This window comes from Megascapheus bottae, chromosome 29 (assembly GCF_031878675.1).
Source record: "Megascapheus bottae isolate mThoBot1 chromosome 29, mThoBot2.hap1, whole genome shotgun sequence".
Lineage (NCBI taxonomy): Eukaryota > Metazoa > Chordata > Mammalia > Rodentia > Geomyidae > Megascapheus > Megascapheus bottae.
Genome location: NC_143537.1, coordinates 757,789 through 778,374, shown reverse-complemented (window position 1 = coordinate 778,374; position 20,586 = coordinate 757,789). Strand labels below are relative to the sequence as shown.

Here is a 20,586-nt window from a genome sequence, read left to right as displayed (position 1 = left end):
AACAGTTGGTCTCGATGAGAAATTTCTTTTTAGAGGAAGATCTGTCCCCAATGGATTTCACTTTTCAATAAGGCGTTATTGAACCAATTCTCCAAAATATATCTCAAAGAATCAAAAAGCCCTCATTCATAAATCAAACCGTGTCTATGGAGCAAAACAAAGGAAACGGGAGGGATGACAAAGGAAAGTGATAACCACAAATATCACCAATAAAAGTTAGACTCCCGTGCTGTGGCATTTAGAGCCACAAACCTTAGAATGCAATAATAAAGTAAAATTTCAGAATGTAAAGAAGTCCCGGGAGAAATTACCCATTTAGAAGAGTATGAGATGTACCTTTTCCGGGCTGTGCATTGCTTACACCCTAACAGAACATTCTAACCCACTTCACAGTGCGACTGAGAGGCAAATGCACAGCATGGGAAATAGAAATTTGTTTTTTTATCTACTCCTGTAGTAATTTAATATAATTTATCAGTTTTTTCCCCACAAAGCATACAGTTGCATACCCATTCACATTCATCCCAAAAGACTAATCCAGCTTAATTTAGTGGAGGAACCCAGAGATGGGAGTCAAGAGACCTGGACTCTGCCATTAACTTAATCTCTATTTGCCTAGGCTTCCTAATATATCAAGTAGAACAAAACTATTCACCCTTCTTAGCTCATAGGTCTGTGAGATTGTAAAAAGAGATTAAATGAGGTCATAAATACGAAAATATTTTGGAAATGTAATGGTAATTCCTACAAATGGGTGCTAATTAATTAGATACATAATTATGCGTGCACCTCAGAAAACTGGAATGAGAGGTAGCTGAGACCTCATGAGGTGCAACCAGCTGAGGAGCCAGGATGCTCCTGATATCAGGTGCTGCACACAGCCAGGACCAGAGGCCCTTCCAGCCCTCTGCCTCCGTCCCATGACCGCTCCAAGTGAGTACCCAGGTGACAGTGTGGCCCCGCCCAGCCTGGATAGAAGCAGCCTGCAGGATGACAGCTCCCCTGTGTGACCAGACCACCCCCTGACACACACTGGTACCGGCAGTCTCCGTGGCCTGGGCCTCTGGGGCCCCCACAGCCCCCAGGCCTCCACAGCCTTTCAGTCTGCCAGCGCTGGTCAACCTCAGAACTCGACCCAGAAGCATCTATAGATTTTATTTATTTTTTTTTTTTTGCCAGTCCTAGGCTTGAGCTCAGCGCCTGAGCACTGTTCTTGGACTTTCTCAAGGCTAGAGCTCTACCACTTCAGCCTCAGCACCACTTCTGGCTTTTTTCTATGTATGTGGTACCGAGGAATCGAACCCGGGTCTTCATGCATGCTAGACAAGCACTTTAACCACTAGGCCAAACTCCCGGCCCCTATAGATTTTATTTTTATTTATTATTTATTATGACTACCAAATCAGATACATCTATCACTCTTCCTCTAAAAGGGCCCTTTTATCCCTTCTTTTTTCCCCTTTTTCCTTTCTAATTTTTGGTAGGACTTTGCTATGTAGCCCAGACTTGCATCACTCCACACGACATCCCAAGTGCCAGATTACAGACATGTAATCCCCAAAGGATTTTTGAAGCCATTAATTTTTTTTTTAGTCTAAAGGATCCAGATTTTTCACCTTTCCAACTGAAATTCCCTGCATAGGCAGGCATGAAGACTGGCATCCAGCCCACTTCAGGCTTTGTCCTGGTTGGCTGCTCCAAGAACACAGCTCAAGTGAGATGATGCTTTCCTTTGGAAAAGGTAGAGGACAGAGGCACAGGACCACTGTCCGCCCTGCACAGGAGATGACCCTACATCGCATTTATGTGTATACAATGCCTTCCATGGTCACGCACCGTTTGCATTTTTTAAAGGTAAATCGTGTGTTCAGACAAACAGTGGTAAAGGTATTTCAGATTATTTTCTGTGTGCTTACTCTACCAACCTAGAGAGTATATAAAGGACAAGCAAGTTCTGTCTTCATCAGAGAAGCTCACAGAGCTTCAACCACACCGGCTCTCGTGTGCTGATTGTTCAAAATTTTATAATGTTTCCTGAGCAGAACACAGGCATAAAATAGCTTGGATGCAGTTTTCTGGAGAGAATACTAAGAGAAATCACCACCACGCAGACATTTTCTCATTTGCAGCTTCCCTGATACTTAATTTTATTTTTACTAGTCGTGGGGCTTGAACTCAGGGCCTGGGCGCTGTCCCTGAGCCTCTTTGTGCTCAAGGCTAGTGCTCTACCACTTGAGTCACAGCGCCACTTCTGGCTGTTTCTAAGTAGTTTATTGGAGATGAATCTTATGAATTCATTGCTTGCCACTGCTGGCTTCAAACCATGATCCTCAGATCTCAGCCTCCTGAGTATCTAGGATATCAGACATGAGTCACTGACACCCAGATTCCCTCATATTTTAGTTGGACTGGATGATTTGCATTATAAAAAAGGAGGTACCCACAGTGCACCAATGCCAGACAACAGCTCAATTTATTAAGTGCCAACCATATGCCAGGTGTCTCTTGCCTTCGGCATAACTCCATAGGGCAGTGATTTGTGCCCGTGAGGAAGCAGGGACTTGTGGATGTTAAGTGGCTGGCTGCAGGCTGCAGACTGCAGGCTGTACAGGTTACAATAGGGAAGTGGCAGAGTTGGGCATGGAAAATAGGTCTGTTTGGGCTCAGGATCCTTGCTTTGTCTACTACACTACCCACGTCACTGTTTCAAGTAGCTGGAAGTTTCTAGAATCTGAGGTAAACAATTCTAGGAAGAAAATTAAAGCAAGTAATAAGGAGACCATGCCTCCTTCTCCTTCCTACCTTAGAAATGTCACTGAACTACCCAGACACACACAAGTTGATGAGAAGAAGCAGGCCAGCTCTGAGGGGAGGCTTGCAGTGCCAGCTTTCCCTGAGCCTGCTGGGGTTTGAACCCTGGGTCTCTTTTTGCCACGCCATGCCACGATTTAACACAACAGTGCTGGGAGTGCGTAACCTTGACACAGCTCCCCACACATGGTTTCATGCTCAGTAAAGTTTATCTCTTTCTATTGGAACTGGATGGGAGGTTGCAATATAAAAATCAAAGGCAGATGCTTGGTCAAAGTAAATAAATAAATAAATAAATACCCAGAACTCACAGTTTCTAGTTTAACTGGGTTTTGTTGGGTCCTAATGGCTCTCCACCTCTTGATTTAAGAGAGCCTTAAAAACAAAGAGTGACTGTGTGATTGTCAAGGGCTGGGTTTCCATTTCCAAAACCAGATGCTCTTTTTTTTTAAAGCTCAGCAAACACTAAAATCTAGTCTGACAGCCCAAAATACAACCCGTTAGCTTTCTCCTGGCACTTTAAGTAGTAAATTATTGCTGCTAAGAATGCAAAGAGTTTCTGGAATTCCTAATTAATATGTCAGTCCCTAAACCACATATCCCCCATAATGAAGTTTTAACCCTCATTTACACCATTCCCAAACTCTTATTAAAACAAAAGTGTGCCAAATAGGATTACTAAAAGAAAATAGTCAGGGAGTGTGTAGAGACAGAAGATCGCCTTCCCGTGCGCCTCCTGCTTGAGCAAATGCTCCCTTAGAAACCAGTCTTCTTGCTCATGGCTGGATCCAAGAGGATCAGCCTTCGGAGAGCACACTGCCCCCACACACAAGCCACAGCACCCTTCCACACAGCCACCTGGGGACACAGGAAGGATGGAGCCATTTGGGCAGGGAGGTGGCAGAGGGAAATGAGGCGTCTGGGTGTTCATCACACCCTGTCAACTTTGAGATTTAAAGTTAAAACCTGCCCGGGCATCACACCCGTACTCCTAGCAATTGAGTCTGAGAACTGGAGAATCACAATGCCAGCCAGCACAGGCATATACACAAGACCCCATTCCTGCTCAACCAGAGCCAGGGCTGGTGGTCTGTGCCGGCCAGCCGGCTACGGTGGGAATCATAAAATAGGAGGACCATGCTCCAGGTACAAGTCTGGGCAGGAAGAAACCACCAACACGGCTCAGGTCCGCAATCCTACTTTACTTGGAAACAGAGGTTGGTGGATTGCTGTTTGAGGCCACTGCAGGATAAAACCTCACCAGACGCCATCTCAACCAGTAGTTGAATTTGCTGCTCCTCACCTATGACCTCCAGCAACATGGGATGCAGAAGAAGGAAGGAGGGAAAAGAGGAAGGAGGGAGGGGGAAGAGGGAGTAAAGAGGAGAAGGAAGAAAGGAGGAGGGAGGGAGGAAGGAAAGGAGGGAGGGAGGAAGGAAAGGAGGGAGGGAGGAAGGAAGGAAGGAGGGAGGGAGGAAGGAAGGAAGGAAGGAAGGAAGGAAGGAAGGAAGGAAGGAAGGAAGGAAAGGAGGGAGGGAGGAAGGAAGGAAGGAGGGAGGGAGGGAGGAAGGAAGGAAGGAAGGAAGGAAGGAAGGAAGGAAGGAAGGAAGGAAGGAAGGAAAGAAGGCAGGCAGGCAGGCAGGCCTTATCTCCGAATACGTCATAGTCAGAAGCTGCTGGGACTTTACTGTGGGTTTTGGGAGAGGGAGAGGGTTGGGAACGACAGGTGTACTTCCTCTTACTGCCCCTCAAGAGTGAAGCACAGCCCTGTTCAACATTCTAACTTGTCGTTTTTAAGAGGAAAACCTTCAGCCCTCTGCCAAGCTGTCTGCCACACGTGAACCCTTCTCCCTAGTTTCTCTCCGTTTCCGCTCATGCTCTCTCCCGAGCCACGTGCCCCGTGGTGCAGGTGCCTGGGTGTCATCTTCCTCTTCCTCTTGTCTTGAGGAGAGGGGCAGGGCCTCAGGGTAGCTCTGCTCACCTCAGCACCATTCCGGGTCTCTGATGCATCTGCCCACCTTCTCAGATCCAGCACAAGGTCTTCCAGTACACTGGGAAGATGGGAAACCCCGAGGAGGCCATCGTGGCCTCAGTGCTCTGTCAGCAGACGGCTGTCCCTCACACAACCTGGGCCATCCCACAGCAGCCAAGCACGGAATTCATTAGCTCTCTCGGACCTAGGGTACCTAGGTCCTTGCTGGAGGTCAAGGAAGGTATTGGCTTCTGCGGGAGTCAGAAAGAGACCTTTTTCCCTTCTTAATTACCTTGTTGTGTGATGGAAGTGAGAAGGTGAAAGGAGAGTATGAAAAGTTGCTCTTCTTTTTCTAAAATCTGCCTGACCTGCTGAAAGCCCATGTATCTTAGGGACAGGCAACTTCCTAATGAGACTTTTTATAATAAAGCTTTCATTGCTTTGAAAAAATATTAACTTTTTTAGTTCTTCCGGGTAGATCAGACAGACCCTGCAGTTACGGTCACAATATCCTCAAGATTTAGCTTCGGAGTAATAATGGGTAAGAGCCTTCGCATTGCCACAGGCCAGAACTGTATTATTTGAAATGAAACCTCTCATAAATATCCAACTATGAAGTCACTATCTATCAGCTTCTGTTATATAAACAGGACAGGACTCAATCTCCAAGGAGCCAGCATCGGGTCTGACTCAAGGAATGGTTCAGTGTCCAGCACTGAGGGATTGGACGAGTGCTGGCTCTTCTGTCGATTCTGGGAAGCCGCGTTTGGCCCAAGTCCACATAAAGTGGCCTGATAGGGCCTGCCTCCTCCCCACAGTGCCCACTGACCCAGAGCTTAGACGTCCGTCCACTTTGAGAGCTTACGTGGGGTCCATGTATGATGTGATTAATTCTTTAGAAAGAATTGCCCACCGCTGCCGCTGCCACCACCTTTTCTGTGCCCTGTGACAGAGTCAAGCCTCCGGTGACCAGGGCCACGGCCTGTCCTTGCCTGCGGAGCCTTCTCGTGACCCTGTGGGGATCAGGGAAGCACTCTGTGAGGAACCCACCGGCACAGCGTACCACCAACAGTGGTCATTCCTGATTATCTTTCTACAGCTCCTGCTCCGAGGCCTCGAATGCAACACTCAGTGCAACGTGTGTGTGTGTGTGTGTGTGTGTGTGTGTGTGTGTGTGTGTGTGTGTGAATCCCCATTCCTTTTCTCAGACAGAAAGTTTTCTAGAAGGGAAGTGTCATGAGTCTGATTTCACAGCATCAGTCCTTACCTGGGACGGCAGTGCTGCAAGATTCCCAAAGGACTGCTCTTCCTATCCATGGAGAATCAGTAAGAAGTTAACGAGCTAGAACAGTCATGACAACAGCTACGGGAATGAAAGCTCTCTCAGCCCATCCAGTGTTCTCTGCTCACAGCTGACAGTAGGTAGCTGAAACTGCAGAAAGGAAGGCAAGGACAAGGAGGGACTGTTACAGAGGAACTTAGGAGAGCCACGGGGACCTGACTCAACTTCTCTGCATAGAAGGAGGCTTTATAGTAATCGCCATGCTTCCGTGATGTGCCAGGGAGTGTTGACATAGCTTGTCTTGCATTATTATTAAGTAATCATGTAAGAATTCTAAGCGCTAAGGGCTGTTATCAACTTCATTTTAAAGTGAGCGATGAGATTCAGGGAGGACAAATCACATGCTGCCTTCTCAGTGGCTGATGGAGGAGACAACAAACCATCCGGCTTCCAGACCGGACAAGACATGTTCATGGGCAAGCCAGGAAGAAATCCCACCAACACCTTCATCTCGGACGTCCACTCTCCCAGCCTTGGGAGGAGTTAATCTCTGTCATTCAAACCTCCCCAGCTCTGGTTGAGGAAATCCTAGCTGACTAGTTGGCTGCCACATCCGGCATCCTCGATTAGCCTTGGTGACACCTCACTGCGTGGACCCAAATCAAATAGCCTCATTGTTTTAATCTTGGTGTCTCCAATGTGGATCTCAGGGCCTGGCACTTGGTAAACTCCCAGTGTTTGTAGATGAACAGAGGAAGGAATGGGCCATGTACTCTGCTGGGTGCAGGGGATCTTTCCAGGGAACATCGCTCGTGAAACCAAAGAGCAGGTTGAAACAGTAGAGCTGCCCCAGGACAGGGTCGCTCGTTTTCCAGGGCAAGAGAGGGGAGTTGGCACCACAAGTCCCTCTGAAGCCATTGTAATGTGAAAGAAGCGGCAGCCCCCTTCACATAGATCTGTCGTACCTCCCAGATCTTTCAAACACATTTAATTCTGCACATGGAAAATAATGGCATCATTATTTAATGCGAATTGCAGTAACAGCAATAGATTGCCACAGGTCCCCTGCAGAGGATGTGCCCAGCACATCGCCTTTGCCCACACATGCGTCCAAGGTACCAGGCGTGGGGCCCATCAGAAAAAGTGTGTGGGTAACAGTGGCTATTATTATAACAGCAAAAGGGGGAAAACAAAGAAAGCCCCGGGGTTTAGGGCAATTTCACTTAAGACTAATGCATAACTTCATTTCAGTCTTGTGCAATAATCCAAAGAAATATCTGATGCACCACTGAAAGACTGCTGCCGTCCTGGGCAGACACTCATCGGTTATTATTAAGTATTGCACGGTTCAGGTCAAGATATAATATGTCTGGGAAAAACCATGGCACCTCCTTTTAATCTTGTGTAGAAAACAATTAAAGTATATAAAGCACATTATTAAAATATGTAAAATTTATAATTTAATTATAAGATTGCATAGCTTTATGATCTAATAGTTCTGCTGTATTTTGCATATTAGTGAACAATTGCTTTCTTAAAGCACACAGTAGAATCATTTACTTGATGCTGGAGAATAAGTTAATTATGGATTCCCTGTATATGACTAATGGATTTAATAATCACTTTACTGTAGAATTAACTTATACTTCCCTGTGCTTATAGCACTAATGATGATATTCATAAAAGTTATATTTCTTAAAAAAATGTAAGATTGGCACAAAAAGAGAAACCAATGTACAAGTTGGTTTTGGAGCGAGCGGTTTCAAGGAGGAGTGTGGAGCTTTCAGGTCCTCTCCTCACCCCGTCATAAATCACACACCCCTCGCCAGCCCACCCCGCCACCACCCTGCCTCCATTGGCTTTATTAAGGGAATTTATTTTCTTTAAGGGAAGACGAAATGCTTGCCAGATGCATTTAGGGAAGCTCCTGGTTTTTTTCTAACCTCCGTGGGGAGTTACAATGAGGGTTCTTCCCTCATGTGTCCTCAGTGCTCCCCAGACAACCACGATTTCTGCTGGCAGGCATGTGCTGTGTTCTCTAGTCACATGCTCGTGCTAGGATCCCCACTCACATGCATGTGCTGTGATCTCCACTAACATGCCTTTGTTATGATCTCCTCTCACACGCCTGTGCTATGATCTCCACTCACACGCCTGTGCTATGATCTCCACTCACACGCCTGTGCTATGATCTCCTCTCACACGCCTGTGCTATGATCTCCACTCACACGCCTGTGTTATGATCTCCACTCACACGCCTCTGCTATGATCTCCACTCACACGCCTGTGTTATGATCTCCTCTCACACGCCTGTGCTATGATCTCCTCTCACACACCTGTGCTATGATCTCCACTCACACGCCTGTGCTATGATCTCCTCTCACACGCCTGTGCTATGATTTCCTCTCACATGCCTGTGCTATGATCTCCACTGACATGCATGTGCTATGATCTCCTCTCACATGCCTTTGTTATGATCTCCACTCACATGCCTGTGTATGATCTTCACTCACATGCCTGTGTTATGATCTCCACTGACATGCATGTGCTATGATCTCACATGCCTATGTTATGATCTCCACTCACGTGCCTGTGTTATGATCTCCACTCACATGCCTGTGCTATGATCTCCACTGACATGCATGTGCTATGATCTCCTCTCACATGTCTGTGCTATGATCTCCACTCACACGCCTGTGCTATGATCTCCACTGACATGCATGTGTTATGATCTCCTCTCACATGCCTATGTTATGATCTCCACTCACGTGCCTGTGCTATGATCTCCACTCACATGCCTGTGCTATGATCTCCACTGACATGCATGTGTTATGATCTCCTCTCACATGCCTTTGTTATGATCTCCACTCACACTCCTGTGTTATGATCTCCACTATCTCCACTCACACGCCTGTGCTATGATCTCCACTCACACGCCTCTGCTATGATCTCCACTCACACACCTGTGTTATGATCTCCACTCACACGCCTGTGCTATGATCTCCACTCACATGCATGTGCTATGATCTCCACTGACATGCATGTGCTATGATCTCCACTCACACGCCTGTGCTATGATCTCCACTAGACACAAGTGGCATGTTATTATGGTGCCCTTGCTTCCCTGAAGAGGCCTATGTTTTGATATGTGGCACAGAGCCATTCACAAAGCACTCATACATGCTGGTTGAATCTGTATGTTCTTTCTGTGTATATGTGCTTGTGCACATGCCTGCATCGGTACCAGGCTTGAATTCAGGGCCTTGTACTCTCACTCAGCTTTTTTGCTCACAGCTGGCAATATGGCACTGCCAGCATTTTGCTGGTTAATTGGAAATAAGAGTCTCATGGAGTTTCCTACCCTCTCTGGCATTGAACTTTGAAGTTATGGTCAAGGGCACACAGTGTGCACACATTTCACCCGGGGAGTTGGGGTCAAAGGCTCATGTTGACTCAGGTGAGCCCCCCAACAAGCTCCCAAGTAAAGTCTGACACTGGGCCTCAGTCATCCTTTAAGTGGCTAGGATCCAAATTTGGGTGGATCCTTATTTAACTAACTCCTCTCTGTTTTTACCCAGCAAAATCATACCGTACTTGCATAACTTCATAATGCAGGAAACAAATGGTTAAACTCAGCAATCTCTACTTCTATAAAATAATTGTATTCTTTTTCTCTTGAAATACGGAAACTTGTTACATTTCATTTGTCTCTGCTTCTACATTTCAATGGTTTCATGATCATTTCTTTTCCACAGGCAGAAAACAAACTAAATGCACCGGACCATCACTGCTCCTCTGACGTTCCAGTATCTTTTGCTTTTCAAATCTTAAATAATACCTAAAATGTCTTGGATTTATGCACTCCATTATGCCTTACAAAGAACTTGCATGCACTTATTTCATAAAAATGAGTCATGTCTGGGGAAAGAGAGAATGATAGAATGAAAAAAGTAGATGGACTTAGAAACAAGATTCACTGGAGCACAAATCCTGGCTCTGCTAAGAATTCAATCTTGGGCAAATTATTTAGCCTCTTGGCTTGCATTTTCTTATTTGTCGAATTAGGGGTATAAACAGCTGTATCATGAGCCAGCTATTTGGGTTAAAATTGGGGTTTCAAGGTTTCAGAGGAATGTGAGCCCCAGGACAGGAGTTCCAAGGAGGCTGTGTGATGTCTCCCTCACGTCTTGTGTGTCCCTCTGATGCCATGTCATTGTCAGAGCTGCTCTTCAGGGGAGAATAGACACCAAATACTGGCTCCTTCTTTCCTGACTCCAAGTCCTTGGGATTCCTCCATAAAACCTGATGCTCTGGTAAAGTAGGCAGAGGTGTTAGACATCTACATTTCAAGTGATCAAATAAGACACGATGACAAATCTAAGAAAAATGACAGAGCTCTTAGATGAAAACAAAATCAATTCCCTCCCCGCCCCCCCCATTTCTTGAGCCTCTCTCTTCCTCCTGTTGTCTTCTCTCATCTATCATACTCAGACAGAAATCCATATGTCTAGTTTAAAGCACTGTTTCTCTGGCAGCAGCCAGGCCACTTAGCAAGAGTCTGAAGCAAGCCAATATAATGTTCTTCTCAGAGTAATTTCGGCCAAAGGTCATTGTGCCAGAGTAAGTTAATTATTCCATGAGGACTTACTTTTACTGTAATTATTGATCACCAGAAACTAATGAAAAAAAGAAGCTGCCATTTATTAAATGATTTTTTAAATCTCCCCTAGATGCATTTACATACACAACACATTTTGTCTTCACCACAATTCTACAATATGTTTCCTAGTTTTAAGGAAAAACTTGATGATCAAGTTGTTGGTGAAGTTACCCAAGGTTACCAAAGGCAGCGCCTGGATTCAAGCCACAGTTGATCACCTGTCACTTCCAGTTTAAAATGGAGCCTTAACCAAGTACAAACCCAGATCTTACCTCCCGGGCGGATCAGCATCCCCCAGTTTCTTGCTGGGTAGGTAAACCTGGCTGTTAGCATTCTGGGGGTCTGGAGGAAAATGGGTTTGAAGTCTGGCTATTCAGTATGCTGATGACTTTGATGTGACTCCTGCTACTAAAGCTTATGGCTTGGCACAACTAAGTCAGTCTTGCAGATATTAAACTTTGCTTTTGTCTTCCTCTTCCTCCCCTCTTCTCCCCATCCTCCTCCTCCTCTTCCTCTTTTCCCACCCTCTTCCTCTTCTTCCTCTTCTTCTCCTCCTCTTCTTTCTTTCTTTCTTTCTTTCTTTCTTTCTTTCTTTCTTTCTTTCTTTCTTTCTTTCTTCTTCTTCTTCTTCTTCTTCTTCTTCTTCTTCTTCTCCTCTCCCCCTCCCTCCCTCCCTCTCTCTCCCCCTCCCTCCCTCCCCCTCCCTCCCTCCCCTCCCTCCCTCCCTCTCTCTCTCTCTCTCTCTCTCTCTCTCTCTCTCTCTCTCTCTCTCTCTCTCTCTCTCTGTTCATGCCCATTTCCAGCTCCCTGACATTGGCCAAGTTCCTCCATTTTTAGTGAAATGCTCTCCTCTTCTCTTTGAGTTGTTTGCACTTTTTAAAATCCCTTCTCTCTCATTGAGTGGATGGTGAGGAGGGAATGGGAGCACATGTGAGGAAACTTGTGCCTTGTCTACTGAGAGTTCTTATATGTTATCATTGCTTAGCTGTTTCCTTAGCATCACCGAGTGTTAAATGATGACCTCGAACCTCACATGATCCTCCTGTGAATCCCGAGGGCCCAGGCTGGCCATAGGCACGCTCCAAAACATGGGGGTGGGCCATTTGTTGTACATGTTAGACTTATGGGAAGGGAGGAAAGGCGGGGGAAGGGAAGGAGGGATGGGAGGAAGCGGGGAGGCAAGGAAGAAGGAAACTCATTCCCTAAAAGAATTTTTAATCACACATGTAATAAACTTCCTACTTTGCATACTTTTTCTTCATTAATACTTCTTAGGCTTCACTATTAGGCAATATAAAACATTTCTACTTTCATACAATAACTGCCTCGGGATTTGGCTCTCCAAACCTCCCAGGAAGCAAAAATTACAATTCTACTGTCAAGAGTCTGCTTTAAACCCAAAAGCTGTCCTTATAAAAACTGCATCCCAGAAGAGCATTTGTGCATTTAAAACATCCTATTTATCTTCTCTAGAGTTGGAATCTGATGTCGATGTTGGCTTGAAAATACTGTGGTAGATTTGAAAATGCTTTGGAGGGCAAAGGAAGCAGGGCTGGGTGTTCCCTGCCTCGGGGGAACACAGCCCTGCCCCTCTGAGCCCCGGCTGCTCTCAGCACGGGGACGAGTTCACCTGTATCCCACTTTCATCATGAGCCCCAGCCGGGGTGGCCATGGCAAGTGTAATTTACAACTGTAGGCCTGGGTTTGTAAATTCCCTGTCTGGGATTGTTTGGGATCTATGTGGCGCCAACAGCTTTTAGCGAATTTCCTAGGACAATTCAATACTCAAAACAAGACACAGGAATTCAAGAATTGTTATTCCCCTGGTCAGTACAGGTGTGCGGGCCACGGTCCTGGAAGCTCAAACGGGAAAGCGGCAGCCATGAGCAAAACACCGTGCAAGAATGGAAGGCCTTGAGGTTAAGCCCCAGTGATAGAAAAAAAATGAACATGATACATAAATCAATTAGATGAATTTTTTACTTCTATGTAATAGTCAAAAACTTGCATCCTTTAAAAGAACTATATGCATATTGATTGTACACCTATATTACTCCATCAGTACACGAGATCTTTATCTTGAAAAACATAAAGTTTTCATAAGATCAAATTTTTCTTGATAGGACGAAGAAGCTAATACAGACATAGACTTCTATACTCTAAGAACAAGGAAGGAAACTAAAGCCATTGCCACAGCAACTCCCACAGAACTTTACAACCCTCTATTAATAGGATTCATTATTCAAAAAGGAGTCACTCCAGTTTCTGATAGACTTTTAAAAATGTCCTAGTACATGTTCTGTGAAGTTCTAAACTGTTTACTAAACACTTCAAAATATAGTGCTGGAGGCAAGTGTTAATGAATATAATATAAAAATACATGTCTCTGTGCATGAATCGTTTGGGGGTTGAGTGTGTATCTCAGGTATAAGTCAGTACTAATCACAAAATACTCCAAAAAGACAGGGAGAGGAAAAAAAAACCCTTTATTCTATTAGGAATTTTTAGCACCACAGGGGACATGAAGTTTGTTGTTTATGAGCTTCTTGATGTAAGTTGTACTCCCTAATATTGACAAGCAACTATTTAACACCACACTAAGCGTTGTTCTTGCTGTTGTTTTCCTGACCCAGTTTGTGCTGGTTTGGGGGTCTGAACTCAGAGCCTGGGTGCTGTCCTTTAGCTTTTCTGCTCAAGGATGGCACTTTGCTAGTTGAGGCAAAGCTCTACATCTGGCTTTTTGGTGTTTAATTGGAGGTAAGGGTCTCATGGATTTTCCTGTCTGGGCTGAGATCTGAAGATCTCCAGTAGCTACAATGGGAGGCCTGATGTCTGGCTTTTTAATCCTAAACGAGTGCCCTTAGCCAGGACACTCACAACATGACTTGAGTGTAAACTTTGAGCACTTCTGCTTCTCTAGGGCAAAAAGAAAGATTACTGTAATAGTAAATTGACTGATGGCCCACTGTGTTTTCCTTAGATTACTAATAATGAAAAAATACTTAATATCAAGAAGTAGAAGCTACGTAATATAAAATTTATAAAAGCTACCTATCTTTATAGAAGAATCATATCAGCCATGAAATAATTATACAACATCAGCTTGTTTTAATTGCTGTGTGGATTACAAGAAATAGTTTAAGAGGGCAATACGATTCACCTAGTTTGATTACATAAGGCTTATTGTTTAAACTACAGGCCATAACAAAACCAAGTCAATTTTCAAACTATTACATCATTCAAGATAATACTGAGCTATATGATAATGATATTGCCTTATTTTTCAGAAAAATTTTAGCACATCTAATTAAACATTAATTAAATATGTTCATATGCATACATTTTGAAATTTATCCTCTAAATGGATAAAAATGTGTTCCAAGACAACTGGTAAATGTCTAGGGTACTTTTATGTGCGTTTAAAAAGTAAAAACACAACACTAAAATAGAATTTTCTGTGTTTTTAGTTATATCTTGTTCCAAATGAAGCATCTGTTTTAGATTTAGTTCCATTATTGAAATGAAATTATGAAACTAGTTATAATACAAAGACCAAATGGTATAATTGGAAAATACTTTCTTTGTAGATGGACAAATCTTGTTTAAAATCTAGTCTCTGCTACTTAAGATACAATTGACCTGCGGCAAGGTACTTAACTTCTCCGAGTCCCTATATATTGGAAAATACCTACCTTGCCAGCTAGTGCCTTGAGTAAGAGTTGTACAAAGCTTAATGCATGAGAACTCAAAGCACATTTTTCTTTCTTCAGCACAGAGAAGATGTAAACCTAAAATAGTGACTGTATTTATTCCATGTATTATATATTATAAAGAATATCTTTTTACTTTTTTAATATAGTCCTTCGCTTGTTAACAGACTTTTTGCCTGTTTTGTTTTGTGCTGGTCCTGGGGTTGGAACGCTGACCGGGTGCCATCTATTTTAATCAAGACTAGTAGAAACACAACTCTGCTTCTGGCTTTTCAGTGGTTAATTGGAGATAAGTGTTTCACAGGCTTTCTTGCCCAGGCTCGTTTCAAACCATAATCTTCAATATCTCAACCTCTTGAGTAGCTGGGAGGTGTGAGGCGTGGATACTCAGCTTTGTTTAGCTGTTTTGCTTAAGGCTAGAGCTCTATCACTTGAGTCACCTCCACTTGTGTGTGTGTGTGTGTGTGTGCTGTACTGGGGCTTGAACTCTGGGCCTCAAGCTTGCTCACATGACACTTTACCACTGAGCCACATACTGCCATTCCAGCAGTATGCCATTCCATTTCAATGATTAGTGAAGATAAGATTCTCTCAGATTTGTCAGCCTAGGCAGACTTTGAATCTCAAGTCTCAGATCTCAACTTCCTGAGTAGCTACAATTATAGGTATGAGCCCCTGGTTCTGCCATGGCAATAGCTTTAATGACATAATTCACATGCTACGCAACTGACCTGTTTCTCAGTGACTTCAAGTATATTCATAGGGCTGTGCATGCATCACCACACATTGATTTTTTAGCATATTTTTATTATTCCCCAAAGAAACTTCCTCTCATTAACCCTCACTCTGTTGGCCTCCTGCCCTGCCCAGCGCTAGACAACCACTAGTGTGCATTCTGTCTCTTCAGGCCCTCATCTTCGGAACTATGAGGGTTTGGAATGGTATGAGCACCTCCCCACAAGTTCATGTAGCCCAAGTCTGATTCCAGCATGAGGGCCCTGAGAGCTGGCACAGCCTGGAAGCAGCGGGACACTGGAAAGCATGGCTATCGCTGGCACGTTGACCTCAGAATGAACAAATGCATGCGGGACTCGATGCATTCCTGTGACAGTAAGCAGCAATAGAAAGATGGAGGCTGGCTTCTCTCCACCCACAGGCTTTCTTCCTGGCAATGTGACTTTCCCATCCTGATGCCATCTGCCATGCTTGACTGAGAAAAGGGGACTCCATCAGAAGCTGAATCAATGGAGCCAGCCAACGTCGGGCTTTCAGCCTACAGGACAGTGAGCTAATACACATCTTCTCTTTATAAAGTGTGCAGCATGGGTACTGTCATAGCAGTGGAAAACAGATACATGCATGTTTCATATAGAATTGTGCAACATGTGAGTTTTTGTGACTAAACAGAGCACACATTGATCCCAATTGTCTTTTTTTCCAGAAAGACAGTAGAATGGTTTATTAGGAAAGTTGAATGGTACTTCGAAGGTGAGACAGGAACAGTACACCTGGAGGGATGAGAACTGCAGTTCGGATAGACTGACCTCAGAGGGGCTGTCAGGGGTTGATTTTTATTAAGTACAGTGGATGGCATGGAATCAAGGTGCCTCTCTGGAACTATGTCCCAAGTGGTTTGGTCATGTGCAGTGTGCCAGGTGTAGGAAGAGGTGCCATTATTAATGCATAACAATATGACTTTACTATTAATTGCCGGTAGGCAGAAATTGTAATATCAACGGAAGGAAAGTATACATCACTTTAGCTTTCTGTCTATATGCTATGTTCATGATTGTGAAACAATTTGTAACCATATTGCCAGTGGAGAAAAATTTTGGTATTGTTTCTCTGGTTTTGAACGGGATCATTAAATGATGTTCCACCTCTGATCACATAAAATATTGACATGAACTCCAGGTAATGGAAACAAGAGGTTTTCCCCTCTGTTATTGCTTTCGTTTTTGTAAAAAAAAAAAAAAGCCTAACATAAGGTGTTTGATATGTCTTGAAAACATGTGACATGTGACAGTCTATTTCATGTTTTCATGACAGACTAGAACTTCAGGTTCTCCTACAATACTTACAATGTAAAACCTGTCATACTTAGTAGCACATTCATTCTAACTGTAAGAGACAGTAGGACACCAGGTGTTGTCTCTGTTTTCACTCAAGGCTAGTACCTTAGTACTTTGAGCCCCAGCACCACTTCTGGTTTTCTGATTGTTAATTGGAGATGAGAGTCTCATGGACTTTTCAGAGTGGGCTGGCTTTGAACTACCATCCTCAGATCACAGCCTCCTGAGTAGCTAGGATTACAGGGATGAGCCAAAGAGCCCAGCTCAATATAGTTATCTATGTAACTATGTTATGTTATATATCATTGTATACAATATGTCCATTGCACAGATGACTAAAGGCATAGAAAAATTTACCAATTTCACTATATTTATCAGCTAGTAAACATGGTGACTGGCAATTGAACCTATCAAAATCATTTGACCTCAGAGTATGTTTTCAGACTCATTTTATTGTTTAAAATTCATTGAATTACAGACGTATCATCACCTTGATCTTAGAAATGACAAATCAGACCCAGAGACATTAGACAAATTTCCTAAGTTCTCAAAACTACAAGTTATTTAGAATTCCTGAAAAGAGAACTACGAAGATCAAAGATTTTTTTTCTTTTTGAAGGCTAGTTGCTATAAAGAAAGATAATTCTATAATTCCTAGGGGCTCTAATGTCCTTTCTTTAATTTTGTGATAGAAATGAATTCTTTGACATCCGTGCTAATTCTAATAGCTGCCGTGACATAATTCCATCTTAAATTTTATTAACTGACAAAAGACGAGTTAAATGCATACTTTGCTGATAGACAGTCACAGAGGGACAGCCATCACTCCAATTCACAGTGAACGCGCAGAGGAGTAGGCACTCCGCCACTTCTACGCCTGTATTGGTGACAGAGGCCTGGGAGGAGTCAGGAATTTTGAGACAGAGGCGTGAAAATGGCAGGATGGGCGTGATCAATGTTTTCTTAAGGATTAGGATGAAGATTCCTGGGCTATGAAGAGTGAAGGTGAAAACGGCCTGGTCGTAATATATCATACAGTGTCAACTGAGTTAGTCTCCCTGAAGTCGAGGCCCCGCCCCCTCCTCCCTGAGCCCCGCCCCTCCCCGGGCCCCGCCCCCGCTCTCCTCCCCGGGTCCCCCCCTCCCCGAGCCGGGCGGCCGTGCGGTCACCGGGTCTGCGGACGCGCCGCTGGGGTTTCGCCCACCCAGAGCGGAGAGGGCAGAGCGCGAGCGGCGTGGGGGAACACCCGGGCCTCCGGCCCGAGGCCTCGCGGGGCTGTCGGCGCGGCTTCGCCGACGGTTGGGCCGCACTCGGAGCTTCCGAGCGCCCGGCGGCGGCAGCGGTTGGAAGGAAAGGGGTTGAGAAGCAGTTGGGAGTCGCCGCGTCCCGAGGTCATGCCCCTGCCCGGCGCGCCGCGCAGGCCACGCCCCTCGCTCTCGCCCCGCCTCTCGCCCTCACCCCGCCCTCGTTCCGCACCAAGAACACGCCCCCGACGTGTCGCCCCGCCCCTCGTCCTCACCCCGCCCTCGTCCCGCACCCAGACCACGCCCCCGCCGCGTCGCCCCGCCCCTTGTCCTCGCCCGCCCTCGTCCCTCACCCAGACCACGCCCCGCCGCGTCGCCCCGCCCTCGTCCCGCACCAGACCACGCCCCGCCGCGTCGCCCCGCCCCTCGTCCTCGCCCGCCCCCGAGCGCGCTGGGAACACCGCTGCCCCGCGGGGCGCCTGAGGGGAGCGCGCTGCGCGGGCGGCGGACTGCGCGGGACCCGGCGGGAGGCCGGGGCTTCCGCCTCCCTCCCCGCCTCCCTCCCCGCCTCCCCGCGAGCGCCTCAGCGGCCGGCCGGCGCCGCCTCCCGGAAAGATGGCGCTGCACTTCCAGGTCAGTGCGCTCGGCGCCGCGGGGTCCGCTCTGTCGACCCCGGAGCCGGCGGGGTGCCGCGGCCCAGAGACGCAGGCCCTGGGGGGCGGCGCAGGCCGCGGGGCCGTGAGCCAGAACCCCATCCCTGGCGTCCACCCTCGGTGTCTCACGCCCGGGCCCCGCCGCGACCCCCGGCCCCGCCGCGACCCCCGGCTCCGGAGCCCCAGCCCCGGCCCCGCCGCGACCCCCGGCCCCGCTGCGACCCCATCCCCGGAGCCCCAACCCCGGCCCCGCCGCGACCCCCGGCCCCGGAGCCCCAACCCCGGCCCCACCGCGACCCCCGGTCCCGCCGCGACCCCATCCCCGGAGCCCCAACCCCGGCCCCGCCGCGACCCCATCCCCGGAGCCCCAACCCCGGCCCCTCCGCGACCCTAGGTCCCGCCGCGACCCCCGGCCCCGCCGCGACCCCATCCCCGGAGCCCCAACCCCGGCCCCTCCGCGACCCCATCCCCGGAGCCCCAACCCCGGCCCCGCCGCGACCCCCGGCCCCGGAGCCCCAACCCCGGCCCCTCCGCGACCCCAGGCCCCGCCGCGACCCCATCCCCGGAGCCCCAACCCCGGCCCCTCCGCGACCCCAGGCCCCGCCGCGACCCCATCCCCGGAGCCCCAACCCCGGCCCCTCCGCGACCCCAGGCCCCGCCGCGACCCCATCCCCGGAGCCCCAACCCCGGCCCCGCCGCGACCCCCGGCCCCGGAGCCCCAACCCCAGAGCCCCAGCCCCACCGCGACCCCCGGCCCCGCCGCGACCTCACCCCCGGAGCCCCATCTCTAGCCTGCCGCGACCCCATCCCCAGGGCCCCATCCCCGCCCCACCGCGACCCCGTCCCCGGAGCCCCATCCCTAGGGCCCCATCCCCGCCCCACCGCGACCCCGTCCCCGGAGCCCCATCCCCAGGGCCCCATCCCCGGCCCACCGCGACCCCATCCCCGGAGCCCCATCCCCAGGGCCCCATCCCCGCCCCACCGCGACCCCCGTCCCCGGAGCCCCAACCCCAGGGCCCCATCCCCGGCCCGTCGTGCGGCGCCGGCGGGAGAGGGCCCGGCTTTCTCCCCCTGCCCCGGCCTCTCGTGGCGGCCGCGCCGTGCCCGGCTGTGCGGCTCGGGACGGTGCTCGGTCTGGGCCGAGGCTGCCGGGCTGCTGGGGTGAGGGGTGGCGGGCAGGCGCGCCGGCCGGGGGCCAGGCTCCCTTCCCAGTCCACTGAGCTCCGAGCCCGGGCCGGGTCGTGGGGAGGGATGGGACGCCCTCCCGCCGTCCCGCCGAGCCGTGCCGTCCGCCGAGGGCCCCGGGGAGGCGGGGAGGCACAGCTGCTCCTTGTTCGGCTGGAGATGCCTGGAGCGCCGCGCGTCGCATTCAAGCTGCCTCCAAGCAGACTTGTGCCCTCGGGAGACCTAGCTAGCGTCCAGTGGGCCTGGGAGGGTGGTCGGGGCGGAAGAACGGCGTGAGGCCAGGGGGAAGGTCATGGAGGAAGGTGGGGCATTAGGAGAGGCCGGGGATGCTGGGGAAGGCCGTGGAGGAGGTGGGGAGAAGCGGATGTGGGGACTGGGCTCCACATTCCCCTCCTCACTCCAAGGTGCTAGAGGCTCTTTTCTTTCCAGCCAGCCCTTCGTCTCAGGTAATTAACAGCTCCATGATGTTGTAGACTAGCTAATAGGGTCACACCTCTTGACTTAAACATTTTAAGGGTTTCCGGGTCAAAATACCGTGTTTATGACCACTTTAGGCAATATGTCCTCTGGGAAGTTTTCACAAGGATCTCGCAGGGAGGATAGAAGGTTTGTAAGTAGGTAATCAGAAATTCCTAGTGTGCCTATAAATTGTAAAAAATATGGAAGTACTTTTGGAAATCATCCCAAGTCTGAGAAGCTTTCTTTACAGTTCGGTACAGTGTTGGAAAAATTACATGCTGATGCCTAGACGATTACATTGGCTTCCCAGGCATATTCTTTACTGTGCCACAAATACCTTCTACGTGTGGTATGAAAATCTGGTTGCCAGTGGCCCATGCCTGTAATCACAGCTACCCAGGAGGCAGAGATTGTAGTTTGAAGCTGGGGAAAACTAGTCCTGGATTCTGATGTGTCCAGATAAGGAGGGAGAGCAGAAGATCTGGGACTAAAGGTGCATCTTAGCTCTAGTGACAGAGCTCAGTCTTGGAGTGAAAAA

General features: G+C 48.1%; 1 protein-coding gene across 1 annotated transcript in view; it reads left to right on the top strand.

Annotated features, from left to right (window-relative positions):
- Positions 1-18,315: 18,315 nt before the first annotated feature.
- Ranbp17 (RAN binding protein 17) overlaps positions 18,316-20,586 on the top strand; it is a 191,139-nt gene continuing 188,868 nt past the window's right edge. Inside the window, exon 1 of the mRNA XM_090321205.1 lies at positions 18,316-18,384. Within this exon, the coding sequence (XP_090177331.1) occupies positions 18,367-18,384 (18 nt within the window). The 5' untranslated portion in view covers positions 18,316-18,366. The remainder of the gene's footprint in view (positions 18,385-20,586) is intronic.